The sequence below is a fragment of the Rhinoraja longicauda genome, chromosome 11, assembly GCF_053455715.1.
Source record: "Rhinoraja longicauda isolate Sanriku21f chromosome 11, sRhiLon1.1, whole genome shotgun sequence".
Lineage (NCBI taxonomy): Eukaryota > Metazoa > Chordata > Chondrichthyes > Rajiformes > Arhynchobatidae > Rhinoraja > Rhinoraja longicauda.
In genome coordinates, this window is record NC_135963.1 from 30859693 (window position 1) to 30883638 (window position 23946).

General features: G+C 40.1%; 1 protein-coding gene across 2 annotated transcripts in view; it reads right to left on the reverse strand.

Moving 5' to 3' along the window:
- Window positions 1-2614: 2614 nt before the first annotated feature.
- The window catches only part of hook1 (hook microtubule-tethering protein 1), a 57321-nt gene continuing 35989 nt past the window's right edge, over window positions 2615-23946 (reverse strand). For both annotated transcript variants that reach the window (XM_078407976.1, XM_078407975.1), the window contains 12 exons: window positions 22643-22844; window positions 20390-20500; window positions 15871-15958; window positions 15403-15463; window positions 14193-14333; window positions 13256-13343; window positions 11230-11261; window positions 9226-9308; window positions 8336-8436; window positions 6733-6834; window positions 5152-5220; window positions 2615-3704 (listed from right to left, as the gene is read on the reverse strand). In XM_078407976.1, coding sequence (XP_078264102.1) covers window positions 3558-3704; window positions 5152-5220; window positions 6733-6834; window positions 8336-8436; window positions 9226-9308; window positions 11230-11261; window positions 13256-13343; window positions 14193-14333; window positions 15403-15463; window positions 15871-15958; window positions 20390-20500; window positions 22643-22844 — 1225 coding nt within the window. In that variant the 3' untranslated portion in view covers window positions 2615-3557. The remainder of the gene's footprint in view (window positions 3705-5151; window positions 5221-6732; window positions 6835-8335; window positions 8437-9225; window positions 9309-11229; window positions 11262-13255; window positions 13344-14192; window positions 14334-15402; window positions 15464-15870; window positions 15959-20389; window positions 20501-22642; window positions 22845-23946) is intronic.

The following is a 23946-nucleotide window of genomic DNA, read 5'->3' on the forward strand; positions in this document are numbered from 1 at the left end:
ATAGGGACAGGAAAAATGAAATTCTTACTTGCCACAGCTTTACAGGCCCTTTAAACAAAACAAATAAATATATAATAAATTATCAGCTATACTAGGTAAACCAGACCATAATAATGAAAGCCTGAGTAAACTGCACAACCTTGTAATACAAACTCGAGTAGGGTTGTTGCTGGGGTTGTGCAGAGTGGTTCAAGAGCCTGATAGTTGATGGGAAGAAGCTGATCTTGAACCTGAAGGGTAGCAGCATAATGAGTGTGATAATAATGGCTGCCTTCTTGAGATAGTACTTCCTGTAGATCCCTTTGATGGTCAATGCCTGTGATCAATCAGTCAATATCCACCACTTTCTGCAGCCTCCTTCAATTTTAGACATTTGAATTAACAAACTGGTATTTTTTAAATTGCCCAGATGTGAAACAGCAGATGGTACACACAGCCAGTGCTTACAGTGATGGTACACACAGCCAGTGAGCATAGTGTGATGGTACACACAGCCAGCGTGTGCAGTGTGATGGTACACACAGCCAGTGTATACAGTGTGATGGTACACAGCCAGTGTGCAGTGTGAAGGTACACAGAGCTAGTGTATGCCGGTGTGATGGTACACAGAGCCAGTGTGTGCCAGTGTAACAGTACACACAGCCAGTGTGTACAGATGTGACAGTACACACTGCCAGTGTTTACAGTGTGATGGTACACACAGCCAGTGTGTACAGTGTGACAGTGCATACAGCCAGTGTGTGCTGGTGTTACGGTACACAGAGCCAGTGCGTGCCGGTGTGAAGGTACACACAGCCAGTGTGTACAGAGTAGCAGTACACACAGCCAGTGTGTAGTGCGATAACACGCACAATCAGTGTGTAGTGTGATAACACGCACAGCCAGTGTGTAAAGTGTGATAACACGCACAGGCAGTGCATGCAGTGTGATGGTACACGGAGTCAGTGAGTACAGTGTGACAGTACACACAGCCAGTGTGTACAGTGTGCTAGTACACACAGCCATCTTGGTTAACAACATTGTTGATTTGGAACCACCAAAAGCATTGACAATCCTCTTCCAACAGCAACCCCATGCAGGGATTGACTTAATCATCATGTGAGATGTGATAGATTTAAAAAGGGACACACATTGTTTGCAACAATGAACTTGCAACAGATTGTCACAAATTATATATACTTTTCTAGATCAGCAATCAACATTATTGGATGACAAATTCTTTAAAGTTATCATATGCGACCCACTAGAGGAGTTGTTTGAAGTAGATACTGCAGCAACATTAAAGAGGCATTTAGACAGGCATATGAACAGGCAGGAGTGGGTAATAACTATGTTCAGGAAAACCTGATTAGTTTAGTTTAGTTTATTGTCACGTGTACCAAAGTACAATGAAAAGCTTTTGCTGCGTGCTAACCAGCCAGCGGAAAGACAAAACATGATTACAATCAAGCTGTCCATAGTTTACAGATACATGATGAAGGGAATTACGTGATTAACAATTAGTGCAAGGTAAAGTCTGATTAAAGATTAAAGATTAATTTTTCATCATGTGCCGAAAGGTCCTGTTCCTGCACTGTACTGCTCTACGTCTGATTCAGGCTCAGAAAATGAATTCTGATGTCAGAATCCGTGTGCAGATATAATTCTGCATGAACAAAATCAAGACTTGCAGAGTGTTGCTCAAATCAAATATGTACATAAATATCTATTTTCTAAGTACATGGAATCACATTATCATCCATTCAAACCTGTATTTATCCCTAGTGTTCCACTAAGTATTGCAAAAAGACTTCTCATAGCATTTCAATAACAAGACTGCAAATACGTCATTTTGGTTCAGACATAGTTTGAAACAAAAGTTATTTCATAATCCATTAAAATATCTGTCTTGCCATATTTTTCTCCCAAATTCATTATTATGTTCCACCCGTAAAACACACTCCAAAGGCTATCACCAGTGATAAAATGAGAATAAAGAATAAACATCAAAGATAGACACAAAATGCTGGAGTATTTCCATGGGACAAGCAGCAACTCCGAAAAGAATGAATGGGTGCCGTTTCGAGTCAACAACTACGACTGAAGAAGGATCTCGACCTGAAACGTCACCCATTCCTTCTATCCAGAGATGCTGCCTGACCCATTGAGTCAATTTTGTGTCTAACAACTATGTCAGTCTGGCTCAGAAAAAGCCAAAGAATCAGTTTTTTCAATCCAAAGTTATACACTGTTAACAAACAAAAAGGGCTTGTTTCGCGGACATATTTCATAATGTTTAAATAATATCTCTACTATACCTGGGATCTATGCAATACAACTACATTGGTTAATACCCCAAATGCTCCAAAGAAATTACAAAAACTATTCCGGTTATATTGGTAAAAACATGAACCCAAATAGTGTGGAATACTTTAATTGCAGTTTACTCAGGTTAATGGAATAATAATCAACTTTAATAAAAACTCAATATAAAAATTTAAATGCAGCACATGTAAAATTACAGTTTTAAGCAGAGAAATATTGATTTCATAATATGAAGTAATAAAACCTCTGGACATATAAATGTTCTATTGTAGACAAAAAATAGTTTAGGATTTATAATTAAGTATCATTCATGTACAGTTGTCTCCCTTAATAAATTAAATATCTCAAATCTTTTATTTACATGTGAAGATTTGTTATAAAGAACAGATGTATTTTGAATTTACAAATGGCATTCCAACATTTAAATTAACCTGTGTGCTTGTGGTGTGTATATTCCCAACCTAGAAAGCCATGACAAATCTTCTTAATAATCAGTTAACATTACTACAAGGAATACATAATTTAGCTTCAAGACACATCTACTTTAGCATTTTAAAATAGGATACATACAATTTGAAATATGTTTAAAACTTAAAACAACAAAACCCCAAAAAGCTGCTTTTTTTTTAAACCTTTTGCCCTTAACATTCTGTTTTTATACACAAAATATATCAGAAAAGCAGCTCTTTAAAATTTAAAGGTGAAATTTCCATTTGGACATACTGTGTATATAAAGAAAGGAAATCTCTTGGAAGTAGGAAAAAATATTATAAGGGTTATTCAACACTAATCTAATTTTCCATGGAGTGCCAGAGGCTAAGGGGTGACCTTAGAGATGTCTATAAAATGTTAAGGAGCAGAGATAAGGTGAATAGCCACTGCCCCACATCAGAGAACTCTAAACTTCGAGGACTTTAGGCGAGAAGGGTAAGATTTAAAAATGACTTGAGGGGCAACTTCTTCCCCACAGAGAGTGGAACAAGCTGCCAGAGGAAGTGGTCTAGGCAGATACAATTATGACTTTTAAAGGACACTTGGACAGGTGCATGGATAGGAAAGGATTGGGGATATGGGCCAGTCACAGACAGAGACACTAGCTGTGCAGCAAATTGGTCGGCATGGACGAGTTTTGCCAGGCAGCTTGTTTCCCTGCTGTATAGCTGTACAAATCATAATTGTGCCTTTTACTTTTCAGCTGCTTTAATATACAGGTTTTTTTAAAACAGACCTCTGTACAAATGTATTCGGTTGTTCTATTTGGTGGATGTTGTAGGCACGGCAACGGCGAGTGATTTCTGTGAACTGTTGACCTGTCGTTGCTGTGCTAGGAAGGAGCGATTTGTATTTGGGCCAAAGCTTCCAAGTCGAGCTTCGATGGCCACCTTCTGAAAAGCCAAACTCTGAAAATAGTGCACAATTATTTATTTTACATTGAGAAATGGAAAGTAAAATACAAGATACAAGTGCTGGCTCGAAGGGCCGAATGGCCTCCTCCTGCACCTATTGTCTATTGTCTATTTCAAGGGGCACAAGAGACTGCTGATGGGGCAAGAAAACAAACCTTTTTGTTTGTTTGAAAACAATCCTTTTACTTGTCTTATTCCACATTTTGCCTACCTGCCCATCCCCCAATTCCACCCCAGCCCCTCACCTAGTTGGCTCCATCCATCCATCATCCTTCAACTCTCCTCAGTCCACATATTTCCTGCAGCTCCTGTCTCACCTCTCTCCCTTTAGTACCAGCTATATTTCATCTCCAATTGCAGCCCTGATGCAGGGTTTTGATCTGAAATGTTGATAATACCTTCCTCCACCTCCCCCACTTTCCCTCCACCTGCCCCCTCCCAGATGCTGAGTTTATCTAGAAATTTTCAAAGGGGAATTGCCAGAGTAGATGCCCAAAACTTGCTTCCACTTGTTAGAATCCCAAGTTCTAAATTCCAGAATTTACACTAGCCGGGCATGGACCTGTTGGGTCCAAACCTCTCCTGTGGGCGCGGCAAAACCCCCATTGGGTGCAAACCTCTCCTGTGGGCCCGGCAACCCTCCCCTAACTGACGATCCGTGGACCTGTTGCCAGCCGGGGAGTGTCCCCCGGGGCCGTGGGCAGGCGAGGGGGGAGAGGAGAGGGGAGAGGGGGCCACTCACCCTGGCCCAGGGCAGCCAGAGCAAGCCTTGGACCTGTTGGGTGGAAACCTCTCCTGCCCTCAGGACAATATGGATTGAATGTCGAATGTTGAAACTTGTTCTATTAAATTGTAATGTAATGATTTTTCCAAAGCATTTGGGACTCAATTCTTTAAATGTGTCCGAGGAAGTTGATATATTATTAAAAAGATAACGAGATCCTTGGCTTTATAAATACAAGCATGAACCAAGGAATATTAAAGGAGGTAACATGGTCAAACTTTATAACATAGGTTAGGTCCACATCACATGAGATTTATCACTGAATGAGAAACTTCAGAAATCCAGAGAGATTAAAATTCTTCTCCTAGATTAAAGGTAGGGAACAGTTCAAAGGTATAAGATGATTTTTTAAAAGGAATAAAAATAAATTGTTCCTATCAGAAGATAGATTAGAGAGACCATTTTGCAAAGGTCACAGAAAAATGACAGTTCGCTGAAAGATCAAAAGGAAAACCAAGACAAACGATTAAATGCAATTTGTTAAATCAGAAATGAATTGTTTAAGTAAGGATAGAAGGAATTCCATTCATAACTTTTAAGAGAGAGTTTGATTTAAACCCAAAAAAGAAATCACAAGAGGTATTTGGAAATAGTAGGAACTTAACAGCTTCTCAGAAAAGTTGCCACATAGTATGTTGTCTTTAGTTAATAATTTACCTTGTTATACCATGCTGTTACCAACAGATTCTCTTCATACTCACGAAGTTTTGCTTGCTCGGAATCACGCTAACATAAACACAGAAAGAGGAAAAAAAAACCCTGAATGTCAGTTATTAAAGACAGTATATTTTTGAGGTATAAATAATGCATTTCTGAATTGGAGCCTTGCAGCTAAAAGGGTATATTGGTTCCTTTACATGTGTTTTAAATACACTTTTATAGAATTTATTATAATTCATTGCATTTACCATGCTATTAAATGGTAGAATCTGGTTCAACAAGAGGAAATGTCTCAAATTGTGGCACAATTAAAATAATTCAGATGGGCATTCCCACTGATGGGAATATTACACCAAAAGTCCTGTTGCATTTCATTGCTACACTGAAACATAAAAACTGGCATAAAACTGGAGAAAATTCTGAGTGTTAATGAATGAGTGTGCTATTGTCATCTGCAATGTTGTCTTACTCTCAGTGCCTCTTGCCACTGCTGCTCCCATCATCCAGTAGTGTTTAACACACATTTTGATGCAATTCATTTAAACTCCCAGGATGGTACAGACCACATACACAGGAGCAAGTTCTGACAAAGAACACAAGGTCTGCTTCAATGTAAGTGAAAGTCTGGCCCAGTCTGACTCCTTAAACAAGTTTGCATTCCAAGAGAATTAGACTCCAGTCATAAGATTAGTTATCAGGGCCAGAAAGATTTGTCCACAGTAATTATTGGGGAGTATTTGGTTTATAACTAAGGTATGATTATTTTAACAAGGCATTATATTTTGTGCACTCTGCAATATGCCGAGAATGAAAATTCACATTAAATATTCATTTCTAATTGATTCCATGGTAACAGTGAGAACATCACTCATTGTGATGAAGCTTACTGTGCCGAGTGACAGAGAGTGATGCCACAGCTATCCCTCCGGCAGCATGCCATGGAACTGGGAGTCCTGTCTCGAAGAGGGAAGCCACCGATCCCGGCGGAATATTGGCCGGGCGAGGAGAGGGACAACGGTTCGCTGGCCGATCCAAATCGAGGTAACAACTGGAGGCCCTGCAGCATTGGGGCTCAACTGGATTGGGTGCCGCTCCAGGAGGCCAAGCAGGTGGATCGGACGCAGCCTGCAGCGGCACGGAGCGGGTGGAGGATGCCTAAAGCTTTGCTTTATCAAGCCAACCCTACAATGCTGCTAGGACAACGGGCCTTTATATCCAGCAGCACTTAAAGCAACTTGGACTTTGAAAATGGTGCCAAAACTTAGCAAGTCTTATATATGATCTCAGTGGACTATTTCTTTACACATTGTACTTAATCTGGGATTGTGTGTATGTATAGTAAACATTTACTGAATGGTATGCAAAAAATAAATTCACTGCGCCTCAGTACTTGTGATTATAAAGAACCATTGAAGCAGGATAAAATAGACTAGAATTGGATTTCCATGTTCAGCCATTTGTGTGTACTCCAGAATTTACACTACAATTTCCCCCATTGTTACTAGCTTACCCATTATTCTTATAAAAAAATCTTAAACATTGAGGAAAATATTATCATCGGCACAAAATGTAACGTACCTCCAGCATTTGTAATTTTTTGTCTCTCTCAATGATTTGAGTTTTGAGTGCCTGGATTTCTGCATTAGCTGGGTTCTGTTTTGGGTCCAGAGCTTTAATAACCTATATGTGTGATATAAACAGATTTAATAGTTACTCATTAAACTGATTCAATAATACTTCCAAAAAAAAACCATATCATCGCTTTACTAGTGTGTGGCAGAGTGGAAAGCATTATTATTGAGTTCTCTCAATTTGCATTCTCTGGGGATAACTTATGCAAGGGGCATGGCCTCACAGAAACTCTTGGTAAGTTAAATAAATAAGTGATTGGACCAACCACATTGAAGCCACCGCCAACAATGCACATTAGTGCCTCTAGTTCCTCAGCAATTTGGGATGTCTGCAATGATTCTTACCAATTTCTATATATGCACCATAGAAACCTTCCTATCAGGATGCATCATGGCTCAGTTTGGCAACTGCTCTGCTCAAGATCTCAAGAAATTGCAGAGTTGTGGACACAGCCTAGACCATAATGCAAACCATCCTCCTCTTCCCCATTGTTTCTATCTACACTTAACGCTGCATTGACAAAGCAGCCAATATAATTAAGGGCCATTCACGGGTCATTCATTCTGCTTCCCTCTCCAATCTGGTAAATGATGCAAAAGCTTGAAAGCACATTCCACCAGTTTCAGGAACATTTTCTTCCCTACAGCTATCAGACTCTTGAATGGGCCCCTCATTTGCTAAGGAGGTGTTCCTGATCTCCCAAACTACCTTGTTGCGGCCCTAGAAATGTTTTTAAGTCACACTTTCCCTGTAGTTGTAACATTATATTCTGCACTCAATTTTCTGTCTCTTTTCGCACTACCTGTATGGTTTAATTGTATAGTATGATTCACCTGGATAGCTCACAAAGCACAGCTTTTCACTATATCTCAGTTTACATGACAAAATCATGTTTAATGTTAACTTCTATTGCTGAAGTTGTGGACACTAAATCCGTCAGCTAAATACCTCTATTGGAAAGATATATATATATATATATATATATATTTTAATTTTTTTAATTTTATTTTAAATATTATATATATATATATATATATATATATATATATATATATATTTCAATGCTAAATGCTTAAGTTACATGATGCTTGAGTTGTGCTTTCTGTGGTTTTATTAGAACTCTTTGATGAACCATAAATGATGGGCCATTCGGTCAGAAATATTTTAATTGTAATCAACAAAAAAAAGATTCTTGTACAAAATTTCAGGAGGTGAACTCTCTCAGCAGTATACAACAAACATGAGAGGAAAAAGTGGAGAAATTGGTATGTTCAAACTGGAAAAAGTAACACAGGAACCAAAAGTACTTTCAACGCTTATAAAATCTATTGCGTCCTCTGAAAACCAGTGAAATAGATTACACAAGTCATTTCTGTGTACCATTTTAGATGCATTAATGCCATTCATTCAGGTATTTTAAAATAAATTGAAAATCAACTTAGAATAATGCTCAGGCTAATGTGAAAGAGCACATAGGAAGCACCAGTTATAAAAAAATGCAGAATAAATGTTGGATCAGAAATCTCAATAACTTCCAACATGCACTCACATTACGAGCTTTCTCAAGGTACATCTTGTATCTTTCTTCCATTGCCCGCATATCTTCATCTTTTTTAGTCAGGCCACGTTGTAACTCTTCAATATTTTGAGCTAGAGTAATAAGATTTGCAATTTGGAAATACTTAAATTCTAATTGCATTTACAGTAAGTATAAGTAATATAAATCTGATATTTTGTTACATCAAGATGTCAATAAGAAATCATTTTTTTCATGTATTCTTTATTCACAACAAATAAGATTATCATACATTAGGAGATTGAACTGATGTTTCAATTGAAAAATTGTTTTCAAATGAAGTGCTTTCAATTTTATTGAATCATACATTTACTAACATAGGATTTGGATGGCTTATAAAGACCAAGTATGGATCATACGATATTAGAGCACAAAGCTATATATAGGTATAGGAAAATATTTTAGTGCATATTAATTTTAACTATATTTACTTTAACAAGTTTTAGCAAAAATGTGACTGTAAAGCAGGGAAGAGCTTGATTTGAGGTAGCACCTTTCAACACTTCATTGTATCCCGATCATGAATGTTTCCATTTGTCTTATACCTTCATCAGGAGTAATTTACTAATCTCCCGTTTGCCACCAATTTATTTTAAGTATCTCTTTCTTTACTACTTCTTTTTCGAGGTATGCTTTTGTTCTATTATGTACCTTCTATCCCACATCTGTTCCTTTTTACGAATCATTCATTCGCAACAATTCACAATCCTGACAAGAGATCATAGACTTGAAATATGATGCTTTCCTTCCTTATTGCACAAATTGCACCACCTTACTTTGTTTCAATTTCCAGTATTTTGCCAACATTACGATAAAGTTACTTGGAAGATTATGCCGTCTAAGAAATTATTTTTTATACTTACATCCCTGCTGTATGTCGTGCTGTAGGTCTTCAATAAACTCATTCTTTTTCTGCAGCTCATCTTGAACTTCATGAAGTTTCTCTCTAATAATAAAATATGTTACAAATTATATATTTAACATTAAAAATTCTTCTTTGGATCTTATCTATCTTATTTACTCCACACCTTTACGTTTTAGTTTTAATTTGCCCTCTGATTTCTACCATGCACGTCAATTTCACCTTTTTTAGTGAGATCAGACACAAACTGTGAAACACTATCAAAATCATTAATCTTACCTGTAGATTTAAGCTACAACCGATCAAATCAAAATAAGTCGAATAGTTACTTTAATTTTCTAAGAATGTTTATTTTTGGTGGACTTGGAGACATTTTTATAAGAGAGAATTCTAACTGTAATGAATCAAATGTGATGAAATGTTAAACAACCTTTTCTAGAAAATTTACTGAAAATGATGACAAGGTCAATCAGTGCTTTGTTCCTGCCCCATAAATGTCCTGACCTCTGAAACAAGCATAACATTTCTCACTTTTTCATGTGAGCATTCCACTTTAAGAAACATGTTGTTCATAATTGGTACTGGAATATTATGAATGCAAAAGGTTATCTGTCAAGTGACAATGGCCAGATATAGTTCATAGATGCCCATGAATTAGAGAGGGCTATTGGAATGATCAGTTCATTCAAGAGTGAAACATGCAATAAACTAGGAAAGTAATCACATGGCCTCATGAGCCTACTCAGTCATTCAATCAAATTATTACTGATCCTTGACCAAGTTAATTTTCCTTCCTGATCCACAAATACCTTTTGTCCTTTAAATATCTGAGCATCTATTGATCCTTTACTCTACTATGGAATCAGCAGACCCCTGGGATAGAGAATGTCAAAGATTTACTGTCCTCTGCATGTTAACATTTCTCCTAATCTCCTAAATAACCAGTGCCTAATCCTGAGATTATACTTCTCAGTTTCTAACAAAGATACTAGAGGAACAAGATGGACCACTCCATTGAAATCACCTTTACTGAAGTGTAGTACGCAAAGGAACGTAAAGTCTGCCATTTTAGTAGGCAAAACCCGCCGTCCGTTATGCCTCTCGCAGTGTAATCAGTGTTTTGGGGGAACAGTACGTGTGAAGATACCATTAAAATGCAGAATATATCTCATCTATCAATTCACAGATTTTTGTTATTTTTCTTTTTAAATGTTTCTGCAAGTTTTGCCTACTAAAATGGCACCATAACATACTACAGTTTTTAGGGTCGAGTGGTCTATCTTGTTCCTCTAGTATCTTTGGTTTCTAAGGAGAATTAATTTAGGTGAGAACATTTTTACTTTCTTAATATAATCTCACTGAGGAAAAGTGAGAATGTATAACAGAGAATTCATTTAAAATAAAGTGTTTCACTCAATACTTTAATTTATTTTAAAAAATCATGTGAAAGATAAACCAAACACAATTCTCATCAGTAATGTCTCATATATTTAAACTAATTGTAACTCTTCCTTTTCTTTTGGCATCTGAAACAAACCCATTATATTAGGTTTTGAAAAAGATTCAGTTTTATTATAAAAGCCAATAAATTTGGTGAAATTATGGTTAATTTGATAGACAAGATAAATTCTATCCAGCTAGGTAATTATCAACTAATTTTAAATTCAAAGAGTTGAAAGGATATTTATGCTTAGCAATTAAACATATCCAAACACATGGCGAGACCCATTTAATACCACACAAAACAGAAGCTACTGCAATACAATTGAGATCAGGTTGGTTTTGAGCTCACTGTGACCATGGAGATCATATAGAAATTACTACCTTGCGGAACTCAAATTCTGTAGTTGTGCTTTTCATTTGACGGTCCATACATGTACATGACAAGGTACGAGAAAAAAAATCAAAATTAAACTTAAACTACAGACTTATAATTAATTCCACATGCTTTCAGACCTAGTAATAATTTGGGAACATTAAAAAGACAAAAAACCTGTTTACTTACAGATGTGCATCCAATTTCTTCAGTTCACTGGACTGCAAAGCAAGACAAAGCAAAAGTTTCATATGGTAATGTCCACTTGTTCAGCATGTTATCATAAGTGGTTACAAATGGAAATGCAGAAATTGTCATCACTAATGTAAATAGTGAGAATGTACCAGCGACAGCTTTATTACAATTGCAACTGTCTGGTTTTCCAATGCTCCTTTCTCAAAATCAGTTAATCAAAGATACTTCTAAGAAAACTCACAAGCGGTTGAAATACATAATCAAGATTACATTCTTGCAAGCTGAATAATAACTAAAAAAGAATTACATTGTACAGAATCAGCTGTAAGTTAAAAAAAACCCCAACCTTCAATAATAGACAATAGACAATAGGTGCAGGAATAGGCCATTCGGCCCTTCGAATGTGATCATGTGACATTCAATGTGATCATGGCTGATCATTCTCAATCAGTACCCCGTTCCTGCCTTCTCCCGATACCCCCTGACTCCGCTATCCTTAAGAGCTCTATCTAGCTCTCTCTTGAATGCATTCAGAGAATTGGCCTCCACTGCCTTCTGAGGCAGAGAATTCCACAGATTCACAACTCTCTGACTGAAAACGGTTTTCCTCATCTCCGTTCTAAATGGTCTACCCCTTATTCTTCAAACTGTGGCCCCTGATTCTGGACTCCCCCAACATTGGGAACATGTTTCCTGCCTCTAACATGTCCAACCGCTTAATAATCTTATACGTTTCGATAAGATCCCCTCTCATCCTTCTAAATTCCAGGGTATACAAGCCTAGTCGCTCCAGTCTTTCAACATATGACAGTCCCGCCATTCTGGGAATTAACCTAGTAACCTAGTAACCTAGTACGCTGCACGCCCTCAATAGCAAGAATATCCTTCCTCAAATTTGGAGACCAAAACTGCACACAGTACTTCAGGTGTGGTCTCACTAGGTCCCTGTACAACTGCAGAAGGACCTCTTTGCTCCTATTCTCAATTCCTCTTGTTATGAAGGCCAACATTCCATTGACTTTCTTCACTGCCTGCTGTACCTGCATGCTTCCTTTCAGTGACTGATGCACTAGGACACCCAGATCTCGTTGTACGTCCCCTGTTCCTAACTTGACACCATTCAGATAATAATCTGCCTTCCTATTCTTACCACCAAAGTGGATAACCTCACACTTATCCACATTAAACGGCATCTGCCATGCATCCGCCCACTCACACAACCTGTCCTAGTCACCCTGCAACCTCATAGCATCTTCCTCACAGTTCACACTACCACCCAGCTTTGTATCATCTGCAAATTTGCTAATGGTACTTTTAATCCCTTCCTTACATTTTGAAATCTTTAACTTTATTTTCGGAACCTCCTGATTATATACCTAGTTTTATGCACTTGCAGTCAGCCCCGTTTATTGCATGTTATGGCCTGATTCATTGTAATTATTTTTGCTACCGCAATACTATTGCGGCCACTTTTAATTCTATCTAATTTTGGGGTCCTTTACGTGTTGTATAATAAAATAAATAAAGTTCTAATTCCTTCATCATGCATCAATTACTAGTTGGTGATGCACATTTTTGTTCAATCAAGGGGAGAAGGTCACACTTAAAAACCATAAGCTGATCATCATAACTTTGGTGGTGGGAAAGGTTTCAGAGACAATGATGGAAATAATAACAGGCACTTGGAGAATTTCAAATTGTTTCTGGAGAACCAACACAGATTTGCTGTAGGCAAACAATACGTGACAAACCTGGCTGAGGATTTATTTTATATAATGGAGAACATCGGAAAATAGGTGCAGGAGTAGGCCATTTGGCCCGTCGAGCCAGCACCGCCATTCAATATGATCATGGCTGATCATCCAAAATTGCTGAATAGTGAATTTACACATGCGCAGTAGCCCCTCAGTTTCTGACATGTAACATCTGACATATACAAGGGTCCCTAGGACATAATCCTTACACAAGACAGGGAATGTCAGCTTAATAATACAACCTTAATATACTTCCACTCACTCACTTCTTCTGCCTTTGTGCCTTGTTCCTGTAAGAAGCTCTGGAGATCTTCTACTTGATGTTGCAGTTCTTGCACACGTTGATTTTCAAGTCTGTTCATATTTTTAAAATAAATGGAAAACTGCTTGTTTAAACCAATTATTAGTTAACACCTCCCTGTTGTTTGGGTTCTTCAAATGAAGTTATAACTTTTCATTTCATATTCCCTGCATACATTCTTACATTTATTTTGGCACCATGATTTTCAGATGTTCACCATGACTTTTTCCCAGCATAGCCTCTTCTGAAAACATCTGGTTTCCTACACTGTTCCCAATGTAAGATTGAGGAACAGTATCTCATCCTCTGTCTGGGCATTTAGCAGCTTTCAGGACACTGTACCAGAACTGGACAGTTTTGCTATAAAGTTATCCACCTGTAACATTAACTCTGTTTTCCCTTTCCATACACACTGCCTGGTGTGTTGGACATTTCCAGCAATCCATTTTGATGTCAGGTTCACTAGCAGCTCTGATCCTCAAATTTCACAGCTGCAAGATGTCTCTATTTGCTTTCTCTTTTTCAAACGGCCCTCAGGAATTTCTTAACTATGCAGCTTCACTATTATCAACATTGAATGCACACTCTGGTTTCACCAGATCAAACCACTTCCCTTTATCCTCTCCATTCTTCTCCCAGCATAACAGTTAAGGATCTCAGACCCGAATTATCAATTGTGTTTCACTCTCCACAGATGGTGCCTGAGCAACAGGTCAGGCAGCATCTCTGGAGAATATGGATAGGTGGTGATTCAGGTCGAGACCCTTCTTCAGTCTGAAGAAGGATCTTGACTTGAAACATCACCTTTCCATGTTTGCCAGAGACGCAGAGTTACTCCAGCAGTTTGTGCCCCTTTTAGCAGTTAAAGAGCAGCTCAAGTCATATTCAAAAAGCAGCCCAACCTATTTTCCGTCTCCAGTTCATTCTTTGTCCGATTTGCTTCGTCCAACAACTTCTGCAATATTGACATCCGCTCATTCTCCGATCCCTCCTGCTGCAGTTGTAACATCTTGTTCTCGTGCTGTAGTCGAATGAACTTCTCCCTAGGGGCCCCAGAGTAGACTTGGTTATTGTTGCTCAGCCACGTGTCCCCAGCACCACTTGCACTGATTGGACTTTTCTTCAATTTATGAATTTACACTATAACACCATTAACTCTTTTAGGGTATGTGTGTTCAACTTGATCAGTTGTTTTCCACGTTAAGGAAAGCATTATACTCTGTGCACATGAATGCACTCAACCGACATTCCCACAATTCATTTTAAATATGTCTAATTATCTGAAACATATTAAAACAGTTCAAAGGCCTTTGACACCAGCAAGTTGTGGTAAAGCCATCAGGACATTCCAGGGGTGGGGAAATCAGGTCTGTCATTGTGGTTCAGATGAGGCCGACGGTAGCTCTGCCAAATCTCCAGGTCAATCAATCCTCGAGAACCACACAAAGTGAGTGTATTTGCAGGAAAGGCTGTGGCTGAGCCAGAATGAGCACCCTTCAGCCCATTAAATGCAAGAGTATGTTAATTATTTTTGGCTGAGAAGTGGATTTTACAGAACATTTATTGCCCAATTAGCTTTTAAGCATTGAATGTCATCAAGCTTGACAAGTGCAACACAAATGACTACAGGAACCTGATAAAGAACGTTAGATATTTTCACATTTATTAATTCTGTTGACTTTTTTTTGGCATAGTCCTTGAAATACTCTTATTTAATACACAGGAGCCATAAATTACCCTTGTAGATTTCCCAATAAATTGTCCCTAGTGTGTGTAGGATAGTGTTAATAGTGCTAGTGTGCGGGGATCGCTGGGCGGCGCGGACTTGGTGGGCCGAAAAGGCCTGTTTCCGCGCTGTATATATATGATATATGATATGATATGATATGATATTGTTCCTGATCACCTGCAGGAATTACAGCAAGAGGTTAATGGAACATCCGGAGAAACACAATTGAGAGAACCCATGAGAATTCAGGATAAATGGAATAGAATTGATATTGCCTGGTTGACCTGATTTTAAACCGAAATGCACATTCAAAAAAGTGATATCAAAATTTCACCATGAACATTACAAGATTTCTGAACGAAATAGAAATGCAAGAGCTTTACCTATATTCCACAGGAAGAATTTCAGCTGCAAGATGATCTTGTGAATCCAGAGAGAATTTACCTAGAGATTAGATTCTTAAGGTTATTCATCATTTACTGTGAGCAATTAAGTCATCCTTATATAATAATTCCATTTACATATCTTTGATGTTAAGCTCCATTTCACATCTAATTACCAAGATAAAAGCAATTAGCAAAAAAGCTATGTGCAAACTCTGCATAATGACAACTTCATATTGAACTAATCACAGATTTATTGTTAATGGAGTTGGGATTAAGCAACAGTTAAATGCATTAAAAAATCTAATTTTTAAATAGCAAATTCCATTCAATCAGATAAAATTAATACTGCCATGACAACTCAATGCAAATCAGAAAATTAAGATGTACAGGCATTTTAAGTAACATACGCAATCCTAGTGGTTGAAAAACATCAAATACTGCACGATGAAAGGAACTGATAGCCACCTGATTGCAATAAGTGATCTTGCTGTAGCTGTGTGCATTTAAGTTCCTCATTGGTTTCTCTAAGAGCATCGCGTTCTATAATCAATCTCTGAAAGTTCAAGACACAGTTCAATAAATAACAGTCAAGTGTATTCAATGAAAGACATTTTGAGGTGATTCACAATGAGTGAATTACTAAGCAATGATATTGAAAGGTGTTTTAATAAGTACCATCCCAAAACAATTGTAATTTGAACAACACAGCAGAAATTATTCCATGTGCACACCCGCACTTCATTATTTATTTACTGTGGACACAAGGAACATGTCAGGCAACATCTCAGAAGGACATCGAAAGGCAATATTTTGGGTTGGCCAAAATGTAGTCTATCCATGCCCACCAGAGATGTTGCCTGATCTGCTGAATTCCTCCAGGACTTTGTGTTTTACTTATTATTTATTTACTATTGCCCTCAGACAATGGTGGGACTTTTTGATGGCGAGTGCTTTTCTTGAATATATGGACATAATTACAGAAACTATCACTGCTGGGCCTAGTGGCATGTCAGTGTGATACAAACTTTGCTACACAGACTTATTAAATCTAATTTTACAACTTGCAGTGTTGGCAGCTGAACATAGCCTCTGAACTATTGGACCTATAACCTAACTACTTGACGACACCCGTGTAGAATTGTGACAGCTTGCACCCAAACGTTTTCAGCTGTTCCCAATGTCAGTTTTTTTTAAAAATCATCAGGGACTAATTAATTCTACATTAAAGGAACATAGAAACAAACTAGTTAAGCTGCTATTCTCATACTACCTCAATTACTCTTAGAGGGGGATTTGGGAAATAGAGTTAGCAATTCCCTTGAAGCTAGAACACAAATTTTATAAGAAGAAAGTTTGCATGGCTGAAAGCAACGTGACAACAAAGAAACAGCAAGAAAACTAAAGTACTGAATAAAATACAACCAAATGACTATGCATCAATTACCACAATGGTGTTTTCAATATTTAGGTTAAGCAACTTTATACAATATTAAAATGCCGTAATCTAGGCTAAAATATATATAAAATATCAGCCAAAACATTATGACCACTGACAGGTGAAGTGAACAACATTGATTATCTTGTTACAATGGCACCTGTCAAGGGGTAGGATATATTAGGCAGCATGTGAACAGTCAGTTCTTGAAGTTGATGTGTTGGATGCAGGAGAAATGGACCTGAGCGACTTTGACAAGGGCCAAATTGTTATGGCCAGACGACAGGGTCAGAGCATCTCTGAAACGGCAAGGCTTGTGGGGTGTTCCCAGTCAGCAGTGGTGAGTACCTACCGACAGTGGTCTGAGGAGGGACAAACCACAAACCGGCGACAGGGTGTTGGGCGCCCAAGGCTCATCGATGCGCGAGGGCAACAAAGGCTATCCCGTCTGGTCCGAACCGACTTAAGGTCTACTGTGGCACAAGTCACAGAAAATTTAATGGTGGTCACAGGAGGAATGTGTCACAATACACAGTGCATCACACCCTGCTGCATATGGGGCTGCAAATGGAGGACCAACAGCATATTAGGCAGGTGGTCTTAATGTTTTGGCTCATTAGGTCATAATGTTTTGGCTAACATTTAGTAGAAATTAGTTAAGTCACATTTGAGTAAATAAGCTAATAATTTATCACCACCAAAAAATATGGGGGTCAGAGGTGACAGATTCTTAAGGAAACAAAGAGCAAATACCTTGTAGTGAACCAATTCCTCAAACGTTTCAATAGACAATAGACAATCGACAATAGGTGCAGGAGTAGGCCATTCAGCCCTTCGAGCCAGCACCGCCATTCAATGCGATCATGGCTGATCACTCTCAATCAGTACCCCGTTCCTGCCTTCTCCCCATACCCCCTCCCTCCGCTATCCTTAAGAGCTCTATCTAACAAAATGGCGGCACTGCCCTAGCAGCTGCGGCTCACATGCGGTCCATTTGTTTTTGTGTTTTTGTTGTTTTTTTTGGTCTTAATTGTAGTTGTGATGTGGTGTTTTTGTGTTTGTGTACTATGTGTGTATGTGGGGGGGAGGGGGAAACTGTAACATTGTAAATATGTGTCCCTTCCGAACGGAGACCCGACCTTTGTTTTCTGGGCCGTGTCTCCGTTCCTGCTGCGGCCTACCATCGGCCCAACTCCTGGAGCTGGCGGCCTCCAGGGCTCTGGTTCGCAGAGCCCGCGGATCGGACTAACCATCAGCGGAGCCGGCCGTCTTCGGAGGCTGCGGGAGCGGCTGCGACTCGCCTTAGGCTCGGGCCGCGTGGATGCCGACATCGGGAGCTCCGGCAGCGGCAGCGGGTTCGCCCGCCCCGAATCGCGGGGCTTGGGTCGCGGACATTTCACCGTCCGGCGCGGCCTAAGATAGGCCGCGGGATATTTCTCTGCTGGGCGGGGGCTTCAATGTCGGGAGCCACGACCGCCCCGACGTGCAGCAACAGCGGCAGCAGCATGTTCGCCCGCCCCGGATCGGACTTATCATCGGCGGAGCCGGCCGTCTTCGGAGGCTGCGGGAGCGGCTGCGACGCGACGCGCCTTAGGCTTGGCCCGCTGTGGACCGTCCGGTGCGGCCTGCAACCACAACAACCTGACTGCGGGCGAGGACAGCGGGAGAAGGGAAAGACATTGTGGCCTTCCATCACAGTGAGGAGAGGACTGGAGGAGACTCACTGTGATGGATGTTTCTTTGATGGATGTTTCTTTTTTTGTGTGTTTTTGGGGTTGGGTGGTTTGAGTGCCTGTTTGATGCTTTTATTGTTGGACTGTGTTTTTGGGGGTTTTTTGGGGTTGTGTAATTTGAATGCCTGTTTAGCGCTTTTATTGTTGGACTGTGTTTTTGGGGGTTTTGGGGTTGTGTGATTTGAATGCCTATTTAATGCTTTTATTGTTGGACTGTGTTTTTGGGGGTTTTTGGGGTTGGGTAATTTGGGTGCCTGTTTAGTGCTTTTATTGTTGGACTGTGTTTTGGGGGTTTTTTTGGGGGTGTAATTTTGATGCTTATTTAATGCTTTTGTTGTTGGACTGTGGGTGATTGAATTAACATTTTGTTCAAGATGGCCGCGCCGTTGTGTTTGGCTGCCTGCCACTGTATGTTTCTTTTTTTTCCTAGTCAGATGTGCAGCACTTTGGTCAACGTGGGTTGTTTTTAAATGTGCTATACAAATAAATTGACTTGACTTGACTTGACTATCCAGCTCTCTCTTGAAAGCATCCAACAAACTGGCCTCCACTGCCTTCTGAGGCAGAGAATTCCACACCTTCACCACTCTCTGACTGAAAAAGTTCTTCCTCATCTCCGTTCTAAATGGCCTACCCCTTATTCTGAAACTGTGGCCCCTTGTTCTGGACTCCCCCAACATTGGGAACATGTTTCCTGCCTCTAATGTGTCCAATCCCCTAATTATCTTATATGTTTCAATAAGATCCCCCCTCATCCTTCTAAATTCCAGTGTATACAAGCCTAATTGCTCCACATACGACAGTCCAACATACGACAGTCCCGCCATTCCGGGAATTAACCTAGTGAACCTACGCTGCACGCCCTCAATAGCAAGAATATCCTTCCTCAAATTTGGAGACCAAAACTGCACACAGTACTCCAGGTGCGGTCTCACCAGGGCCCGGTACAACTGTAGAAGGACCTCTTTGCTCCTATACTCAACTCCTCTTGTTATGAAGGCCAACATTCCATTGGCTTTCTTCACTGCCTGCTGTACCTGTATGCTTCCTTTCAGTGACTGATGCACTAGGACACCCAGATCTCGTTGAACATCCCCTCTTCCTAACTTGACACCATTCAGATAATAATCTGCCTTTCTATTCTTACTTCCAAAGTGAATAACCTCACACTTATCTACATTAAACTGCATCTGCCATGTATCCGCCCACTCACACAACCTGTCCAAGTCACCCTGCAGCCTTATTGCATCTTCCTCACAATTCACACTACCCCCCAGCTTAGTATCATCTGCAAATTTGCTAATGGTACTTTTAATCCCTTCATCTAAGTCATTAATGTATATCGTAAATAGCTGGGGCCCCAGCACCGAACCTTGCGGTACCCCACTGGTCACTGCCTGCCATTCCGAAAGGGACCCATTTATCCCCACTCTTTGCTTTCTGTCTGTCAACCAATTTTCTATCCATGTCAGTACCCTACCCCCAATACCATGTGCTCTAATTTTGCCCACTAATCTCCTATGTGGGACCTTGTCGAAGGCTTTCTGAAAGTTGAGGTACACCACATCCACTGACTCTCCCCTGTCAATTTTCCTAGTTATATCCTCAAAAAATTCCAGTAGATTTGTCAAGCATGATTTCCCCTTCGTAAATCCATGCTGACTCGGAATGATCCTGTTACTGCTATCCAAATGCTCAGCAATTTCGTCTTTTATAATTGACTCCAGCATCTTCCCCAAACAAACAACAGTCCGATTCAAACAGTTTTAAAAAGAACAAGGATGTTCCTTTTTATCTGAATATTAAGGACACTTACCTCTTTTTCCTTTAGCAATGTTTCCTGCTTTTCCTCTATCTGTTTCAGCTCAAAAGCCAATTTGTCTGCTCTTCGCGTTTCCCCAGATAATGAGCTGTGAAGCTCCTGAACCTTGAATAACAAAAAGCTTCCAGTGTTATAAAAAATCATCAAATCAGTTGAGTAGGAAAAAAAACTCCCCCGGATGGCCATCTACCTTCATTAGTCCTTTTCATTTCCAACTTCCGGCGGGACATCAATCGCCTTTAAATTTTCCACTCCCCTGACTTACTCTAACCTCTCCCCCATGAACATACAGTCCCTCCGCTCACTCTGCAGGAACCCCGACTGGATAATCAAACCCGCCGACAAGGGAGGTGCCATAGTAGTCTGGCACGCTGACCTCTACCGGACTGAGGCCAGGCGACAACTCTCAGACACCTCCTCCTACCTATCCTTGGACCATGACCCCATAGAAGAGCACCAGGCCTTAATCTCAAACACCATTACTGATTTCATCACTTCCAGCTCTCTGCCCTCTAAAGCCTCCAATCTTATCGTTCCCCAGCCCCGCACGGCCTGATTTTATCTTCTCCCCAAAATCCACAAACAAAATTGTCCTGACAGACCCATTGTTTCTGCCTGTTCATGTCAAACCAAATTAATTTCCACCGACCTCGACTCCATCCTCTCCCTCCTGGTCCAATCCCTCCCTACCTATGTCCAAGATATCTCACATGCTCTCCTTCTCAATAACTTCCGTTTTCCAGGCCCCCACTCCCTCATTTTTACTATGGATGTTCAGACACTCTGCACCTCCATCACCTACCAGAAGGGTCTTAAAGCCCTCCGTTTCTTCCTCCACTGCAGAACCAGCCAATTTCCATCTACCAATACTCTTCTCTGCCTAGCGCAACTGGTCCTTACCCTCAACAACTTCTCCTTCGACTCCTCCCACTTCCTCAAAATCTGAGGCATAGCTATGGGCACTCGCATGGGCCCTAGCTATGCCTGCCTCTTTGTAGGGTATGTTGAACAATCCCAGTTCCAGGCATACACTGGCCCCATCCCCGAACTCTACCTTTGTTACATTCATGACTGCATTGGTGCCAACTCCTGCACCCATGCAGAACTTACTGACTTTATCAACTTCACCACTAATTTCCATCCTGCTCTCAAATTTACTTGGACCATCTCCGACATCTCCCTACCATTTCTAGATTTTACCGTCTCCATCACAGGAGACAGATTATTGACTGACATCTACAACAAACCTACTGACTCCCATAGCTATCTTGATTACACTTCTTCCCATCCTGTTTCCTGTAAATACTCTATTCCCTACTCCCAATTCCTACCTTATATAGACCGGTGTGTGCCTTTCCAAATCATATCCAATCAATTAAATTTACCACTGGTGGACTCCAACCAAGTTGTAAAAACATCTCAAGGATAATCAATGGAAACATGATGAACCTAAGCTCAATTTTGAGTGTCATAGCAAAGGGTCTGAATACTTATGTAAATGTGATATTTCAATAATTTATTTTTAATTACTTTGCAAAAATTTCTAAACACTTGTTTTTGCCTTTTTATTATTTTATGTAGATTGATGATAAAAAAAAAAGAATTTAATCCATTTTAAAATAAGGCTGTAACATAACAAAATGTGGAAAAAGTGAAGAGGTCAGAATACTTGCTGATGTTTGGTAAAAGTGTTTTTTGCAGAGAAAGGCAAGTGCCTGGCACGTTGCCAGGGGTGCTGGCAGAGGTAGATATGATAGTGGCACGTTAGAGACTTTTAGATAGGACCCATGGATATGCAGGGAATAGAGGAAGATGGATTACATGCAGGCAGATAAGAGTTGGTCTTGGCATCATGTTTGGCATTGAAACTGTGGGCCGAAGGGTCCATTCCTGCGATCTACTGTTCAATGATCTATGTTCTAATACCACATTTTGGAACAATGCCAACAAACTAAATTGTTAAAAAACATATATTATTCTGCAGTCCAATTCTCAAGCTAACTTTTCTCAGCCCGAACTCAGAGATGCTGATAACAAAACTGCTTATCCACTGGAGGTCACTTTCTCAAACAGACCATGAATCAACTGAGGGATCTTGTGGACCTTATGACCAACTATTGCATTAGACAATGTCTTATCTACGGACTCTTTAGGAGCAGCTTAGATTTAAGTTATGACAAATTATATTTTACTGCATTCCTGAAACTGCCAGACAAAGACATATCAGGATTGGTGCTTGAAGCTTACTTGTCTCTTGTACGTCTCCAGCTGAGCACGGACTGCATTCACTTTCCGAAGTTCCTCCTCGAGGCTGACCACATTCTGCATGTATATCATGTTTTTGTCCTCCAATAATTTCATCTGCCGCCTCAAGTCATTCATATCATCCAGTTTATTTTTGTATGTCTCCACTGAGGCCTCTAATTTGATCACCTTATCTGAGTAATTCCTGTAAAAGGACAGATCGCAGAATCAGAGAAATGATTCAGTACACGAGGCCGCCATTCAGACTGTCAAATGCGCAACTCCATGCAAAGAACTCCTGTCAGACACATTCTGCTGCAGATTTGTGCTCAAGTGCCTACCAACTTCCCTTGAGGAAGTCCTGGTTGACTGCGTCTACACCAACCTTGTTTTCCAAATTATAACCCTGTTCTACATAATAATAAAAGCATTCCCTCACATCCCACTCTGTTTCACCCATCACTTTAAATCCAAGACTCTAGTCCTTGAAAAACTGGCTAATGAATGCACCTCTCTGTTTAGTCTGTAATCAGGAAAGTTTAGCATGAAAAAGTACAGAAAATATTGTTTTCAGTATGGCTTCGAACAAATTTCCTGAAAAGCTAAGCAACTCGAGTACTGTGTGCAGTTTTGGTCTCCAAATTTGAGGAAGGACATTCTTGCTATTGAGGGAGTGCAGCGTAGGTTTATGAGGTTAATTCCCGGAATGGCGGGACTGTCGTATGTTGGACTGTCGTATGTGGAGCAATTAGGCTTGTATACACTGGAATTTAGAAGGATGAGGGGGGATCTTATTGAAACATATAAGATAATTAGGGGATTGGACACATTAGAGGCAGGAAACATGTTCCCAATGTTGGGGGAGTCCAGAACCAGGGGCCACAGTTTAAGAATAAGGGGTAGGCCATTTAGAACAGAGATGAGGAAAAACTTTTTCACTCAGAGTTGTAAATCTGTGGAATTCTCTGCCTCAGAAGGCTGTGGGGGCCAATTCTCTGAATGCTTTCAAGAGAGAGTTAGTCCTCAACAACTTCTCCTTTGACTCCTCCCACTTCCTCCAAACCAGAGGCGTAGCTATGGGCACTCGCATGGGCCCTAGCTACGCCTGCCTCTTTGTCGGGTACGTCGAACAATCCCTGTTCCAGACGTACACTGGCCCCATCCCCGAACTCTACCTCTGCTACATCGACGACTGCATTGGTGCTACCTCTTGCACCCATGCAGAACTCACTGACTTCATACACTTCACCTCCAATTTCCATCCTGCCCTTAAATATACCTGGACTATCTCTGACATCTCCCTCCCG